This window comes from Brachyhypopomus gauderio, unplaced genomic scaffold, assembly GCF_052324685.1.
Source record: "Brachyhypopomus gauderio isolate BG-103 unplaced genomic scaffold, BGAUD_0.2 sc86, whole genome shotgun sequence".
Taxonomy (NCBI): Eukaryota; Metazoa; Chordata; class Actinopteri; order Gymnotiformes; family Hypopomidae; genus Brachyhypopomus; species Brachyhypopomus gauderio.
The window spans coordinates 12501-30495 of record NW_027506907.1 but is presented as its reverse complement, the minus strand read 5'-3'; the positions used below and the strand labels follow the sequence as shown (position 1 = coordinate 30495).

Genomic DNA, 17995 nt, shown 5'->3' with positions numbered 1-17995 from the left:
TGTGTTGGTACATATGTGCGTGTTGGTACATATGTGTGTGTGCGTATTGGTACATATGTGCGTATTGGTACATATGTGCGTATTGGTACATATGTGTGTGTATGTGCAAGTTGGTACATATGTGCGTATTGGTACATATGTGTGTATATGTGCGTGTTGGTACATATGTGCGTATTGGTACATATGTGTGTATATGTGCGTGTTGGTACATATGTGCGTATTGGTACATATGTGTGTGTATGTAGTTGTTGGTACATATGTGCGTGTTGGTACATATGTGCGTGTTGGTACATATGTGCGTATTGGTACATATGTGTGTGTATGTGCGTGTTGGTACATATGTGCGTGTTGGTACATATGTGCGTATTGGTACATATGTGCGTGTTAGTACATATGTGCGTATTGGTACATATGTGTGTGTTGGTACATATGTGCGTGTTGGTACATATGTGTGTGTGCGTATTGGTACATATGTGCGTATTGGTACATATGTGCGTGTTGGTACATATGTGTGTGTGTGCATGTTGGTACATATGTGCGTGTTGGTACATAGTGCGTATTGGTACATATGTGCGTGTTGGTACATATGTGTGACTTCTTTATCACAAAGTGCCTGGGAGCTGCTAAAGACAGATCAGGGTTTGTACTTTGATCAGATGTTCCTGCTGTAGCATGTGACCCTCTCCCTACTGAGACAGCACTAAAAACACCACAGCAATGGATCACCTCTCCTGTTAGGAGCACACATATGTACCGCGTGTGAGGAACTCTGAGCTTCACAGCTCGTTCACAACCACTCAGCCACCTCTACAGAAGCCTTCCAGGTATTTGGAAAGTTGCCATTACCTGCTGATCTGAGAACAGTTTTTTTTTTTCTAATAAGGGATCAGATTAGTCCTGTCGATATGTGTGCTGAGTGTCGCTAACTTTCAGGGCCTTTATGCATATATGCAGCCTGCTTCTACAAGATAATGGTGCAGAGATTAAGTGGTGGTGTTTCCTGGACCTGCAGGATGCTGTGTTTCTTTGGTGTTTGGTAGGGGACCTCTGGCCCCAGGGGCCTTCAGTGGTGTTTGGTAGGGGACCCCTGGCCCCAGGGGCCTTCAGTGGTGTTTGGTAGGGGACCTCTGGCCCCAGGGGCCTTCAGTGGTGTTTGGTAGGGGACCCCTGGCCCCAGGGGCCTTCAGTGAAAGGCGCTGAGAGCTGAGCATGGGTGGTGTGATGGGGATTGTGACCTTTCACCCCACCCCAGGATCCACACGCTGGTCTGTGCTCCAGGACTGGCCGTTCGTTGGGTTATTATTTACGCAGCTTCCTTCTTTACACGTCTGCATTCTGTTCCATGGTCTACCTTCCAACGTCCAATGTGTTTCGTTGCGTTCAGGGATCTGCTGTTTAACCAGATCTACTCCAAGCTGGTGGAGAACCCCGTGGCCAAGGGCGTGTTCCTGGAGAGCCTGGAGCCCTACATCCTGAGCGAGCGGATTGGCTGCCTGACCGCGCCCGTCATGCGGGACCTGCTGAGCTACTTCCAGGAGAATGGCATGATGGAGAGCGTGGAGGGCTGTTTGGTGCACATGGACATCACCAACCTAGACATACAGCAGGTGTGTGCGTGTGTGAGCATGTAGGAAGATGTGCAATCAAACACCCCGATGAAATAATCGGCACCTCGAGCGGGCCAGTGTTAGCGGGTCAGTGTTGGTCTGTTTCCAAACGAGTGTTCGGCGCGGTGTGTTTGAAATCCGAAGGCGGTAGGGTCCGAAGGCACAGAGCGGCCCAAACACGGCCGTGATGTCACACGGTGTGACTCTTAACGCTGAGAGAGAACAGTGGTGGGAGTGAGGAGGAGAAATGCCTCAGGAACGTTCGCTTCTGTGAGCATGTCCACGTTGTGTGGGAGAAACATTGCACAAAACAGTCCGATTCAGAATGTAGTTCTGTTTCTTTAATACACGTCCCAGCCCTTCTGGAGACCCTGAGTACAACTCCCAGCCCACATTCAAAACCCCGCATTGTAGTTATTGTCAGAAAATGTACCTCTGAGACAGCCCCACCCTCTGAGACAGCCCCACCCTCTGAGACAGCCCCTCCCTCTGAGACAGCCCCACCCTCTGAGACAGCTCCACCTTCTGAGACAGCTCCACCTTCTGAGACAGCCCCACCCTCTGAGACAGCTCCACCTTCTGAGACAGCCCCACCCTCTGAGACAGCCCCACCTTCTGAGACAGCCCCACCCTCTGAGACAGCCCCACCCTCTGAGACAGCCCCACCTTCTGAGACAGCCCCACCCTCTGAGACAGCCCCACCTTCTGAGACAGCCCCACCCTCTGAGACAGCCCCACCTTCTGAGACAGCCCCACCCTCTGAGACAGCCCCTCCCTCTAATGCAGCCCCACCCTCTAAGGCTACACCTGACATTTGCACAAATTAGCATGTTTCAAAGATTTTTAATAGTAATCCATACCATAAACATGAAGCGGAAGATGTATTTTGTTGTAATTGAATATACTTATCCGTAGTTGTGCAGTTTTTTAATCAACATAAGAAAACTACAGTAGCCATCATCATCTACTCTGTGATTGTGTGTGGTCCGTGTCTATTACATGTAGGTGGTGCGTATGTGTTGGGATAACCAGCTGTATGATGCCATGATCTACGTCTTCAACAGTGGCATGAATGACTACATTAGCCCAATGGAGGTAACACACACACACACACACACACTGCAGAAATATACTCACCACACAGACAACAGGGTTCTCTGTCACTCTTTTTTCATTTCAGAAATGTGTACTAAATTGTAAATTTGTTAGACATTTTGAACTTTGTCAGTACATTGCACACAAGGTGTCACTTTTGTGAGGTTAAACATTTGAATGCCTTATTACTTTTGTCCCAGTGTTGAGCGTGGTAGTGTGTAGTTTTAGCAGCTAGAGAGAGGGAAGAATAAATGTGTCTGATCTCAGATCAGTGGAAATGTGGAACATCTGCTGTCCGTACACACACACACACACACACACACACACACACACACACACACACACACACGTCTCAAGCTTTGCTTTATATTTCCTCTGTGGCATCTGAGGAAACTGTACTTCATAAGATTCATTGTGTTCATAAGACTGGCTTCATAGTCTGTGTGCGTGCGTGTGTGTGGTGTGTGTGTGTGTGCGTGCGTGTGTGTGGTGTGTGTGCTCCTTGTTCTGCCGGTGTATTGTAAATTTTCAAAAGAAGTGTTGCTCTAATTAAGTAGCGTGTGTGTGTGTGTGTGTGTGTATGTGTGTGTGTGTGTGTGTGTGTAGTGTTAATTAGACTATGCTCAGACAGGCTTTCTAGCTTGGGTGTCTTATTTTTAGTTGACAGGGGGTCAGGTCATTTTCTCATATCTGAAAATTAATAATAGACTGACAACATTTATTTAGAAGGTAGTAGTGGGAAAATGAATACAGGAAAGTGTGTGTGTGTGTGTGTGTGTGTGTGTGTGTTTGTGGTGAATTCTCTATTAGTTCATGAATAAGATAAAGGGGCCTGGTTGATGAGACCCTTTAAAGCTATAGATGAAAGAAAAACACACACACACACACACACACACACACACACACACACACACACACACACACACACACACACACACACACACACACACACAAAAGTATACACCCGTCTGCCTGCAGGATCTTGAATGGAGATGAGAAGGAAAATTTGGTCAGCTCAGTGTTTTAAATGTGATTATCCCACAGACACAAACGACCACACAAACAACATGCTTGTGCCTGTACTCGTGTTTTATATCACACGCATACAGTATATATTTCCTGGTTTGCCTCTATTGTTCTTGTTTTCAGAAACTCTTACAGGTGATTGGTCCTCCTCTGCAAGAAGGGAAGCCCCTCACAGGTGGAGCTACACTACAAATCCCATGATCCTTTGTACTTTTGATATCATGATGGCAATACTGAGTCTCTTCTATATGTGCATCTCTCTCCACAGATGAACAGGTCGTTATGGGAAATAAGTTACTTGTCTACATTAGGTAAGAGCTCAGCCTCACACTGGACTTACACTCATGTGTATTACATTACTTGAAATGTCTATACATAAGCCTGTAATCCACTATCAGGGTTGGGTGGGGTGTATTTGTTTATTCTAGAAGCATTTATATCTTATTACGGGTCCGTTATTTAGTTCTGACAGAGAACTGCTAAGTGCGCCCATTCCCAAACTTACCATGTGTCCCTATTAGCTGCTGTCTTGCTGGACGGGCCTATCCTTTAGGGGACATTCCAGAAGACCTGGTTCCTCAAGTGAAAAATCAGGTGTGTGTTTACATATGGCACTAAATTGTGTATACTACATGGTACACTATATGACCCCTATATGGTACACTATATGACCCCTATATGGTACACTATATGACACTGTATGTTACGCTACAAGATCACTATATGACTATATGGTACATTATATGACTACTACATGGTACACTATATGACACTGTATGGTACACTACAAGATCACTATATGACTATATGGTACATTATATGACTACTACATGGAGCACTATATTTTGGTACACTACCACTGTTTAGTACATTGGCCAGTACAATCTGTTCACATTCATCAGACAGGAACTAAGCAGTTTGCCATCTGTCCCTTGTTCTGACTGGGGAGGGAGAGAGAGAGCGAGAGTGTGTTTGTGTGTGTGTGTGTGTGTGTGTGTGTGTGTGTGTCTGTGTCTGTGTGTGTGTGTGTGTGTGTGTGTGTGTGTGTGTGTGTGTGTGTGTGTGTGTGTGTGTGTGTGTGTCTGTGTGTGTGTGTGTGTGTGTGTGTGTGTGTGTGTGTGTGTGTGTGTGTGTGTGTGTGTGTGTGTGTGTGTGTGTCTGTGTGTGTGTGTGTGTGTGTGTGTGTGTGTGTGTGTGTGTGTGTGTGTGTTTAGTATTCTCAGCAGTTTTCTCTCAGTGGGGAGTCATGTGAAGGGATTTTCTTTGTGTGTTCTCAAATGCTTGTTAAACAGATTAATTCCAGAAACACACAGAGGTCACACTGAAAATCCTGACTGAATGACCCTGTACTGTGTGAATATTTTATGAAAATTCTGCTGGTATAAAGTGGAAATTGTGTGTATACTACAGGAATTTTGTGTGTTTTGTGGGATTTGTGTGCTGTGGGAGGTGTGTGTGTGTGTGTGTGTGTGTGTGTGTGTGTGTGTGTGTGTGTGTGTGTATGTGTGTGTGGTCTGCTGTCTGATGTATTTTGTTGTAAGAGACATTGGAGATCCCAGTTGAAAGGAACACAAGCACATATATCCTGTCAGCTTTGATCTCAGTCCTGATCTCTCTGTCTGACATTGCCTCGCTCCCTTGAGGGTTTCCTCATTAGCAGTCTTTGTGCCTCTGTGAATAGCAGCTAAAGCTCACACGCGCCCCTGTGTCTCCACCCCTAACTTTAAATGCCACGCACAAACACCTGCTAGCCAAGGGTGCCACTCTACCTGGTCTCCATGGTAACCGTCCATACATATTCACGGAGAAGGCACTGACCCCTTGCTGTGTACACTGTGAACAGTAGAAGTATGTGGAGTTGCCCACGTTTTGTGTGTGTGTGTGTGTGTGTGTGTGTGTGTGTGTGTGTGTGTGTAAGGTATTTGAGTTCCTGATTCGCCTGCATTCCGTGGAGAGTACCCAGGAGGAGGTGTACCCCTTCATCCGCACCCTCCTGCACTTCGACACACGCGAGTTCCTGAACGTCCTGGCGCTGGTGGGCGTCTCGCACACACATGCAGTGACTCAGTCATTTAACCTGTCACTTAGCTCGGCTAATGGCACACTTTCAACTCTGCGTATCACTGTGTCTTCCTCTTACAGTCTCTCATGTCTCACCTCCCGCTCCACTTGGATTTGATTATTATCTTTCAGACTTTTGAGGACTTTAAGAACGACAAACAGGCTCTGGAGTACCAGCAAAGGATTGTGGATATTTTATTGAAGGTGAAAATACTCTCTCTCTCTCTCTCTCTCTTTTTCTCTTGATTTTCCTCTCCCTCTCCCCCCACTCTATCAAAAAAAAGAAACAAATAATAACAAAGAAACAAAAACATGAATGTGGAAATAAATAAATAATAAAGAAATAATACTAATATGGAATAAAACACAAGTTAGTGTCCCATAGGCCGTGGTGAGTTAGTGTCCCATAGGCCGTGGTGAGTTAGTGTCCCATAGGCCGTGGTGAGTTAGTGTCCCATAGGCCGTGGTGAGTTAGTGTCCCATAGGCCGTGGTGTGTTGGGGACTCATAGGCCGTGGTGTGTTAGATTTTCAAATATGGGCTGGTTGTACAATAAAGGAGAAACTGCAGCTCTGTCTCACCCTGTCGCTCTCAGTGGAACCACAGCTCATTCTGTCAGGAGTTGGAGCTCGCTCGCTCTCTCTCTCTCTCTCTCTCTCTCTCTCTCTCTCTCTCTCTCTCTCTCTCTCTCTCTCTCTCTCCTTTTCTCTTTTCTTTTTCCTCTTGTATCTGTGTTCTCTCTTTCTCTCACACACACACACACAAACACAATCACACACACACCCCACATGTCTCTCTTATGTCTGTTTAAGTGCTAATGGTTGTGAAGAACCTTTTGTCGGTCTCCTCATCTGGATGGTAATCAGCTTAACGCCATCACTCCATCAGTGTGGTGGCTGATTGAGGATTGACTCTTCCACTCTCCCCCACACTCCCCCACACTCCTCTATACTCCCCCACACTACTCCACACTCCCCCACACTCCTCTATACTCCCCCACACTACTCCACACTCCTCTATACTCCCCTACACTACTCCACACTCCCCCACACTCCTCTATACTCCCCCACACTACTCCACACTCCCCCACACTCCTCTATACTCCCCCACACTACTCCACACTCCCCCACACTCCTCTATACTCCCCCACACTCCTCCACACTCCCCCACACTACTCCACACTCCTCTATACTCCTCCACACTACTCCACACTCCCCCACACTCCTCCACACTACTCCACACTCCTCTATACTCCTCCACACTACTCCACACTCCCCCACACTCCTCCACACTACTCCACACTCCCCCACACTACTCCACACTTCCCCCACACTCCTCTATACTCCCCCACACTACTCCACACTCCCCCACACTACTCCACACTCCCCCACACTCCTCTATACTCCTCCACACTACTCCACACTCCCCCACACTACTCCACACTCCCCCACACTCCTCCACACTTCCCCCACACTCCTCTATACTCCCCCACACTACTCCACACTCCCCCACACTCCTCTATACTCCCCCACACTACTCCACACTCCCCCACACTACTCCACACTCCCCCACACTCCTCTATACTCCCCCACACTACTCCACACTTCCCCACACTACTCCACACTCCCCCACACTCCTCTATACTCCCCCACACTACTCCACACTCCCCCACACTCCTCTATACTCCCCCACACTACTCCACACTCCCCCACACTCCTCTATACTCCCCCACACTACCCCACACTCCCCCACACTACTCCACACTCCCCCACACTCCTCTATACTCCTCCACACTCCCCCACACTACTCCACACTACTCCACACTCCCCCACACTACTCCACACTCCCCCACACTCCTCTATACTCCCCCACACTACTCCACACTACTCCACACTCCCCCACACTACTCCACACTCCTCCACACTACTCCACACTCCCCCACACTACTCCACACTCCTCTATACTCCTCCACACTCCTCTACTCACCCCTACACTCCCTCACACTCCCTCACACTCCTCCACACTCTTCCACACTCCTGTGCTTCCAGCCCTCATCCCTCACTCACACAGCACTATAACCTCACACCACACACACACACACACACACACACCACACACACACACCACACACACACACACACACACACACACCACACACACACGCACCACACACACACACACACACACACACACACACACACACACACACCACACACACACACACACACACACACACACACACACACACACACACACACACACACACACACACACACACACACACATCTAGGGATTTTTCCTTCCGTCTCTCTCCCATCTTCGGGACTCATTAAGTTGTGATTTATTTTTGCCAGCAGTGACCTTGTCATGAAGTGAAATGTCTGTGTGCGTGTGTGTGTGTGTGTGTGGCCATCCTACAGGTCATGGTGGATAACTCTGACTTCACCCCGTCCCAGGTGGGCTGCCTGTTCACCTTCCTTGCCCGTCAGCTAGCCAAGCCCGACAACACCCTGTTTGTCAACAGGAAGCTGTTTGACCAGGTGACCACCTCCTTCCTGTTCTACACGTTCCTGACTGGCGACCCCCCCCATGCCTCCCACGCTGGGTAGAGGGCATGTTCACTCAGGGCATGTGGGGCCCTGACGTTGTGATGTCATGTCATTTGTCTTGTGTAAAAATAGCTTGTGAGTGAGGTACTGGATGGCTGTGTGAGAGTGTGATGAGACACTCTGGTCCCAAATGGCTGTTTAGAACCTGTTCACACTTGTATTGACTGTATATGTGTCTGGTTGGCTGTGTGTGTGTGTGTGTGTGTGTGTGTGTGTGTGTGTGTGTGTGTGTGTGTGTCTGTGTGTGTGTGTGTCTGTGTGTGTGTGTGTGTGTGTGCGCGCAGGTTCTGGAGTTTCTCTGCAGTCCAGATGATGACTCCAGGCACACAGAGAGACAGCAGGTAACCCCCAGAAGGATCATCACCTGCTGCTCCATTAGCCTGAACTCTCAGTCTGTTTCCTCCACCTTAATAAGTCTCTGCTGTGAGGGGCTTAAGAAACATTCATGCTTACTTGGTGAGACTCCGTGATTGGTCCAGTCAGGTCATGTGACTCTCCCACTGTGGCGTTGGATATCTCAGGTACTGCTGGAGCTGCTTCAGGTGGGAGGCGTGGTTCAGTTTGACGAGGGGCGGCTCCTCGCCCTCGCAGAGAAGGCGGAGTTGTAAGTATTTGACCAATCAAAATAAAACACAAGAATGCAAACGATTCAGCTCAGACAAACAAAAGAATCAGCACACAAAATTTTAAAGCATAATTTTCTCTGAAAACTACCACCGACATAATGTCAGGATATACAAAGCTCTTTATATGTGTCACACAAACATATGGAGTCCCAGTTTAATGGGCTGCTGTGATTAGTCATCGCTTCCCTCCCTAATTATGCTCTCTGCACACTGCTGCTTACGCAATGACCTGTACTGCTGCTTTAGTTACTCTAGAGCTCTTCAGAGGGTCACACACACACACACACACACACACACACACACCTCCAGGCATCTGAGGCTAATTACTGTACCTTCAGTTACCTTAAGTTAACTTCATTTAATGGGTTTTGTATAATTAGGCAGCGATTAAGTGATTCTGAGAGCTGTGCGTATTGACATCTGTGTGATTCAGGACGTTCCAGGCAGTGAAAGTTGTGCTTTAATTCCACCTACCCCTGTTTTATTTACTCAATCACCCTGCTTTCTTATTACTCACCCCTAACTCTCTTCCCCCTCTCCTCCACTATCCCCCCTTCTCTTCCTCTACTCCTCCACTATCCCCCCTTCTCTTCCTCTACTCCTCCACTATCCCCCTTCTCTTCCCCCTCTCCTCCACTATCCCCCCTTCTCTTCCTCTACTCCTCCACTATCCCCCCTTCTCTTCTTCTCTTTCTCTCCTTGGCCTGTTTCACTGTCTCCCTGCAGCTATCAGATCTGTGAGTTCATGTATGAGCAGAAACACCTTTATGATCGAATCATTGACTGCTACCTCAAGGACCCCTTACGAAAGGTACGTTTCCCTCTCTTTCTCTCCTCCTCTCCCTCTCTCTATTTCTCTAATTTCATTCCCCTCCTTTAAACCTCTCTCCTCATCAGTCTCTAAAGCCCCAGAGTTCTCTTTGCTCTGGTTTCAGGAGGAGATTTATAACTACATCCACAACATCCTGTCCCTGCCTGGATACAGCCCGCAGGACAAGCACACTGCCAGGAGAAAGACCCTGGAGCACATTAAGGCAAGACACTTTCCCCTTCTGAATAGCTCCTTCAAACTATTCCCTTAAGAAATGACTCCGCCAAATTGACTACGTTAATAACAGTAACGAGCCAAAGCTAATGGGGACCAGATAGGAGTCGTGTAACGTTCCTACCAGCGTAATACTTTGATGGGTTCATTCTTCTGGAGGATGGCCGAAACGTTCAGGGATCCGTTTGTTTAATTATTTGCGAGGGGCAGAACCAGCTGAATCAGCACCGGAGGTTCAGGTGATTCATAGAGGCGTCTGTCCGTCTCCTCAGACGTGTGTTAGTCTGTGTTCATGTCTGCTGACGTGAAGATCCAATCTGTTATGGAGCTCAGGTGGAGGAACACGGTGTGTTCACGTAGTTCCCATTACAGCCTCCTGACTCTGTTGTTAGTACTTGTGTAAGGCTTGTTGGTGTTCAGCCATTTTGGATGTATTTGAATCAGCATTTGGGGGGTTATGTAGACTCGGCTACGCTAGCAACAAACTGATGGAAACAAAATTGCCACATAGATATTCCAGAGAGGCAATTCAAGACGTCCTTCGTAATTCTGCTGCTGATGTGTGTGTGGGTGTGTGTGTGTGTGTGTGTGTGTGGGCTGAAATTTGAGGTTTGTGAATGAAAGAAATCAGTAACTTTTTTCACCTAGTACAGTCACTATTCACATCACTTCCACAAAGTGCATTTGTGATTGGTTCTGATGACTAGTATTCCATGTTTTGATTGGTTGCTTGTCTCTTGCATGGGTTCTTTAGCATTACCCTGGCTACGCCGGTCAGAGTTCACATCATCACTTCTTCTGTGTGATTGCCCGTTTGTTCTCTTGCAGGAGCTGGTTACCATTAACCCGGCTAAGACCGCTGAGCTGGTGTCTGGCCACTTCACTGGCGAGGTGGACTCGATTATTTCCGCCTTACAGGTCAGTGTTGTTTGAGCCTCTGTGCGTGCCGTACCTCATCATTAATGGATTCGTTCAGGAGAATTGCCAGAATTAAATTGCACATAGACCAAAACACTGAGCTTGTTCCATGTGTTAATGGAGCAAGTGTTTTAGACCACAACTAAGAGAATGTAGCAGAGTTGTGTGATTCTAAAAGACAAACTCCTCGTCCTTCATTGTGATAACTGTGACTCAAATACCAATGTAATGAGTTTCTGGAATATTCTGATTGTTCAGGGCACTTATAACACACACACACACACACACACACACACACACACACACACACACACACACACACACACACACACACACACACACACACACACACACACACACACACACATACTTCACACACTTATTACTGTCAGCCTGCCTCAGTGAGAGTGCAGTATGCCCAGAGGATTAATGGTCATCTCTAAAGGATGATGCCACTACCAAATAACCTGTCTCCACTCCAGTGCACTCAACAGATCAATATGACTGTGTGTGTGTGTGTGTGTGTGTGTGTGTGTGTGTGTGTGTGTGCGTGCGCGCGCACACAGCATACGCACACACATGCACGCACATGTCTGTGTGTGAGAGACACAAAGATAGACAGCTTCCATACATTACCCATTGTTGTAGACTGAGATAGCGTTAGTGAATCTATGAGAAGCAAGATGGAGCAAACTGAGGTGTGTGTGTGTCTGTGTGTGTCTGTGTCTGTGTGTGTGTGTGTGTGTGTGTGTGTGTGTGTGTGTCTGTCTGTGTGTGTGTGTGTGTGTGTGTGTATACGTACGTGATTACTCAGCTTAACACCACAAAATGTAGCTTTGACATGAAAAACAAGCAAGGAAAAAAAAATAGATTTCTTTCTGGATATTCAAGGTTATGATTAGGTGTGGGCATAACAGTACAGAATTACAGTAATACATGGTTGACACTTCCCAATACAGATGGTAATGTGTTTGTGTTTGTGTGTGTGTGTGTATGTGTGTGTGTGTGTGTGTGTGTGTGTGTGTGAGTGTGTGAGAGAGAGAGAGAAAGGGAGTAAATGGATTAGGTCCTATCAGCAGTGCTGTGTGAAGCTGCCTTTGCCTTATCCTGGGCCCGGGCTGAGGAGTGTTAATTGAAAAGTGTGATAGTGGAGCAGCTGTGTGTGCTGCGAAGAGATGAGAGAGAAATAAGTACTGTGTGTGTGTGTGTGTGTGTGTGTGTGTGTGTGTGTATGCGTGTGCATGTGCGTACGCGTGCGTCTGTGTGCGGTTGTGTCCGGTTGTGTGTGTGTGTGTTCAGCAGAGCCTGGCCAGCTAACACTCACTTCATGTAAGCAACTGTATGGGAGGAGTATGAGAACTATGAAGATGGTGACGAGAGAAATGTCCGATTTTAGAGCAGAGAAATTTGAGCAGAAAACTACACAGTGATCCATGATTTTCATGATGATAATGAAGACATACATGGTGACCCTGTTGTGGAGATCTTGTTCTTTAAATAAACACATTTGGGTGTCAAGGCTGCCTTCATAACATGGATATCACCGGCATCTTCACATAACGCATCCTGCATTGCAGTGTCCTGTTGTTCTGGGCTGTTGTGGGTTTGTGCTGCTGCTCATCTTGGGCCAAACGGACAGAAGGAACTTCAAGGCGTAATAACTGTGGTTAGTGAGAGTAACTAGTCATGTTTCTCATGATTGCTCTGCTGTGGGTCTTGTTTCTGTAGGACGATTATTTGGTGTTCCAGCTCATGAAGAACCTGCTGGATCCAAGGTAACAACGTGTGTGTGTGTGTGTGTGTGTGTGTGTGTGTGTGTGTGTGTGTGTGCGCGCTCGCACTAAAGAAACTGGCTGTTCAGAGTGTTGTATCCAAGCATATTGATAGAAAGTTGAGTGGAAGGAAATAGTGTGGTAGAAAAAGTAATTCAAGCAACTGGGGATAATCGCAGCCTTGAAAGGATCTTCAAGAAAAGGCCATTCAGACATTTAGAGGAGATTCACAGCGGCCTGCTGCTGGTGTCTGTGCTTGAAGAGTCACCACACACACACACACACACGTATCCAGGACGTGGGCTACTGTCACCTTCCTTGTGTCTAGCCACTCATGGCCAAGAGTCAACGCCAGAAGCGCCTGACCTAAAGCCCATAGAGAATCTGTGGTGTATTGTGGAGAGGAAGATGAGACACCAGACCCAACAATGCAGACGAGCTGAAGGTGCTATTACAGTAACTTGGGCTTCCATAACACCTCAGTAGTGCCACAGGCTGATCGCCTCCATGGCACGCTGCATTGATGCAGTAATTCATGCAAGAGCCCCTGACCAAGTACTGAGGTAATTTACTGTGTGTACCTTCCAGTAGGCCAACATTTGTGAATTGAAAATCCTTCTTTGGTCTTATATAATATTCAAATTTTCTGAGATAATGACTTTTGGGTTTTTATTGGCTGTAAGCCATAATCATAAACATTAGCAGAAATAAACACTTGGGAAATAGATCGATATAGATGCATCTCACTTTTTGTGTGTGTGTATATGTGAGCGTGTGTGTGTATATGTGTGTATATATATATATATATATATATATATATATATATATATATATATATATATATATATACATATATATATAAGAGAGAGAGAGAGAGAGAGAGAGAGAACTTCTAGCTTTAAGTCTTTGGTGTCTCTGTCCCTCCCTCTTTCCCTGGAGCCTGGTGTCATTTTGATGGAGAGAGAGGTGTATTAGCTGTTCTGGTCTTCTCCTGCGTGCGGTGTGGAGGTGGTGGACTGGGTTGCCCTGCACCTGTGGGCATTAGCTGTCCTCCACAGTGTGGCTGTATCGAGGAGCAGATGCAGGCTGATGAAGGCAGGACTCTTCTCACCCGCAGACGAAGCCACGCATGTGGATGTGTTCAATCAGGTCTGGCACAGGCTCCAGTTGCCTGGGCAACGTGCGGTAGGGCTTTCTGGCGGGTCGGGCAATTCAGGCGGCAATCAGGGGCCGAGCCTCCAGACCAGAGCATGGGTGTGTGTGATGGGGACGTGTGTAGGGTGTGTGTGACGGGGACGTGTGTAGGGTGTGTGTGATGGGGACGTGTGTAGGGTGTGTGTGATGGGGACGTGTGTAGGGTGTGTGTGACGGGGACGTGTGTAGGGTGTGGTGTTGTGGGGACGTGTGTAGGGTGTGGTGTTGTGGGGACGTGTGTAGGGTGTGGTGTTGTGGGGACGTGTGTAGGGTGTGGTGTGGTGGGGACGTGTGTAGGGTGTGTGTGGTGGGGACGTGTGTAGGGTGTGTGTGATGGGGACGTGTGTAGGGTGTGTGTTGTGGGGACGTGTGTAGGGTGTGGTGGGGGTGGGGACGTGTGTAGGGTGTGTGTGATGGGGACGTGTGTAGCGTGTGTGTGACGGGGACGTGTGTAGCGTGTGTGTGGTGGGGACGTGTGTAGGGTGTGTGTGATGGGGACGTGTGTAGGGTGTGTGTGATGGGGACGTGTGTAGGGTGTGTGTGACGGGGACGTGTGTAGGGTGTGTGTGACGGGGACGTGTGTAGGGTGTGTGTGATGGGGACGTGTGTAGGGTGTGTGTGGCGGGGACGTGTGTAGGGTGTGTGTTGTGGGGACGTGTGTAGGGTGTGTGTGGTGGGGACGTGTGTAGGGTGTGTGTGATGGGGACATGTGTAGGGTGTGTGTGATGGGGACGTGTGTAGGGTGTGTGTGATGGGGACGTGTGTAGGGTGTGTGTGACGGGGACGTGTGTAGGGTGTGGTGTTGTGGGGACGTGTGTAGGGTGTGGTGTTGTGGGGACGTGTGTAGGGTGTGGTGTTGTGGGGACGTGTGTAGGGTGTGTGTGGTGGGGACGTGTGTAGGGTGTGTGTGGTGGGGACGTGTGTAGGGTGTGTGCGACGGGGACGTGTGTAGGGTGTGTGTGACGGGGACGTGTGTAGCGTGTGTGTGACGGGGACGTGTGTAGGGTGTGTGTGGTGGGGACGTGTGTGATGGGGACGTGTGTAGGGTGTGGTGTTGTGGGGACGTGTGTAGGGTGTGGTGTTGTGGGGATGTGTGTAGGGTGTGGTGTTGTGGGGACGTGTGTAGGGTGTTGTGGGGACGTGTGTAGGGTGTGTGTGATGGGGACGTGTGTAGGGTGTGTGTGGTGGGGACGTGTGTAGGGTGTGTTGGGGGTGGGGACGTGTGTAGGGTGTGTGTGATGGGGACGTGTGTAGCGTGTGTGTGACGGGGACGTGTGTAGCGTGTGTGTGACGCGGACGTGTGTAGCGTGTGTGTGGTGGGGACGTGTGTAGGGTGTGTGTGATGGGGACGTGTGTAGGGTGTGTGTGACGGGGACGTGTGTAGCGTGTGTGTGACGGGGACGTGTGTAGCGTGTGTGTGACGGGGACGTGTGTAGCGTGTGTGTGACGGGGACGTGTGTAGCGTGTGTGTGGTGGGGACGTGTGTAGCGTGTGTGTGGTGGGGATGTGTGTAGGGTGTGTGTGATGGGGATGTGTGTAGGGTGTGTGTGATGGGGACGTGTGTAGCGTGTGTGTGATGGGGACGTGTGTAGCGTGTGTGTGATGGGGACGTGTGTAGCGTGTGTGTGACGGGGACGTGTGTAGCGTGTGTGTGGCGGGGACGTGTGTAGCGTGTGTGTGATGGGGACGTGTGTAGGGTGTGGTGTTGTGGGGACGTGTGTAGGGTGTGGTGTTGTGGGGATGTGTGTAGGGTGTGGTGTTGTGGGGACGTGTGTAGGGTGTTGTGGGGACGTGTGTAGGGTGTGTGTGATGGGGACGTGTGTAGGGTGTGTGTGGTGGGGACGTGTGTAGGGTGTGTTGGGGGTGGGGACGTGTGTAGGGTGTGTGTGATGGGGACGTGTGTAGCGTGTGTGTGACGGGGACGTGTGTAGCGTGTGTGTGACGCGGACGTGTGTAGCGTGTGTGTGGTGGGGACGTGTGTAGGGTGTGTGTGATGGGGACGTGTGTAGGGTGTGTGTGATGGGGACGTGTGTAGCGTGTGTGTGACGGGGACGTGTGTAGCGTGTGTGTGACGGGGACGTGTGTAGCGTGTGTGTGACAGGGACGTGTGTAGCGTGTGTGTGGTGGGGACGTGTGTAGCGTGTGTGTGGTGGGGATGTGTGTAGGGTGTGTGTGATGGGGATGTGTGTAGGGTGTGTGTGATGGGGACGTGTGTAGCGTGTGTGTGATGGGGACGTGTGTAGCGTGTGTGTGATGGGGACGTGTGTAGCGTGTGTGTGATGGGGACGTGTGTAGCGTGTGTGTGACGGGGACGTGTGTAGCGTGTGTGTGGCGGGGACGTGTGTAGCGTGTGTGTGGCGGGGACGTGTGTAGGGTGTGTGTGACGGGGACGTGTGTAGGGTGTGTGTGACGGGGACGTGTGTAGGGTGTGTGTGACGGGGACGTGTGTAGGGTGTGTGTGACGGGGACGTGTGTAGGGTGTGTGTGGTGGGGACGTGTGTAGGGTGTGTGTGACGGGGACGTGTGTAGGGTGTGTGTGACAGGGACGTGTGTAGGGTGTGTGTGACGGGGACGTGTGTAGGGTGTGTGTGATGGGGACGTGTGTAGGGTGTGTGTGATGGGGACGTGTGTAGCGTGTGTGTGACGGGGACGTGTGTAGCGTGTGTGTGACGGGGACGTGTGTAGGGTGTGTGTGGTGGGGACGTGTGTAGCGTGTGTGTGACGGGGACGTGTGTAGGGTGTGTGTGGTGGGGACGTGTGTAGGGTGTGTGTGGTGGGGACGTGTGTAGGGTGTGTGTGACGGGGACGTGTGTAGGGTGTGTGTGACGGGGACGTGTGTAGGGTGTGTGTGGTGGGGACGTGTGTAGGGTGTGTGTGGTGGGGACGTGTGTAGGGTGTGTGTGGTGGGGACGTGTGTAGGGTGTGTGTGACGGGGACGTGTGTAGGGTGTGTGTGGTGGGGACGTGTGTAGGGTGTGTGTGGTGGGGACGTGTGTAGGGTGTGTGTGGTGGGGACGTGTGTAGGGTGTGTGTGATGGGGACGTGTGTGGGGGTGGGGACAGTGATCTGATTTCGATGAAGGAATTAGATGAAACTGAAATGTCTGAATTACTGTAGCTGTAAAGGACAGTTAAAAATGAGATCAGAAGAGGTGTGTGTGAGTGGGAGAAGAGGAAATAGAGAGAGAGAGAGAGAGAGAGTGTGTGTGTGAGGGGAAGAGAGAGAGTGTGTGCGAGAGAGAGAAACAGAGGAAAGGAGAGAGAGAGTGTGTGTGTGTGTGTTTTGCACATCATTTCATGACCTTCACCACCTGTCTGGAGCTGCCTGGACACACACACACACACACACACACCACCGACATGACTGCTTGCTCGGTCACATGACTGCTTGCTCGGTCACATGACTTCTTGCTCGGTCACATGACGGCTGCCTGCAGTGTCCTGTTTCTCTGTTCTTCTTGCTGTGACTGACCCTCATGGGCCATCAGAGGTTGAGGATTGAGGAGTTGAACTACATCTACGTGATAAAGTTGTTCTCCACCTTCTTCCACCAGGGCCACCTGATCTCCACTAGCTCACATGTACGAGGGCCGTGTTTTTATTGGGCTTAAGATGGAGCTATGAGGTGTTTGTTTTTGCTCATGCTATTCTCAGCCTGCCATGCTCATTCAACATCGAAAGAGGAGCCGATCCTGTCATGCAGTCAGCTGATCCTGGATCAGTCTTCCACCTACCCAACGGTCTGAGGTCGGAGGACGAGCACAAAAACTTCATACTGCAATCTTCTAAGGGGCTCATTTGCATATATTGCAGCCACCTGTGTACATCAATATTCCAGCACTGCCACTGGAATAATGATCAAGATATCAATAAGTTAATTAATAATGATGAATTCATAAAACTTGCATGTACTAGTGTGAGATGTGATCCTCTAAGGCTGCACCTCTGAGTGGTGCGTCGGGCAGCTGCAGTCCGAGTGCGGCCGGGTCCAAACATTCGTACACACGCTTCCCTGACACACAGCGTCTGGGCGGCAGAGTGGCGG

General features: G+C 49.5%; 1 protein-coding gene across 1 annotated transcript in view; it reads left to right on the top strand.

Annotated features, from left to right (window-relative positions):
- Positions 1 to 17995, top strand: part of vps8 (VPS8 subunit of CORVET complex) — a gene marked incomplete at its 3' end in the record, with an annotated part of 57664 nt that overhangs the window by 30279 nt on the left and 9390 nt on the right. Inside the window, 14 exon segments of the mRNA XM_076991874.1 lie at positions 1385 to 1607; positions 2613 to 2702; positions 3852 to 3903; positions 3997 to 4039; positions 4250 to 4322; positions 5647 to 5763; positions 5922 to 5993; positions 8209 to 8328; positions 8682 to 8738; positions 8919 to 9001; positions 9750 to 9834; positions 9959 to 10057; positions 10897 to 10986; positions 12715 to 12761. Of these exon segments, the coding sequence (XP_076847989.1) occupies positions 1385 to 1607; positions 2613 to 2702; positions 3852 to 3903; positions 3997 to 4039; positions 4250 to 4322; positions 5647 to 5763; positions 5922 to 5993; positions 8209 to 8328; positions 8682 to 8738; positions 8919 to 9001; positions 9750 to 9834; positions 9959 to 10057; positions 10897 to 10986; positions 12715 to 12761 (1251 nt within the window).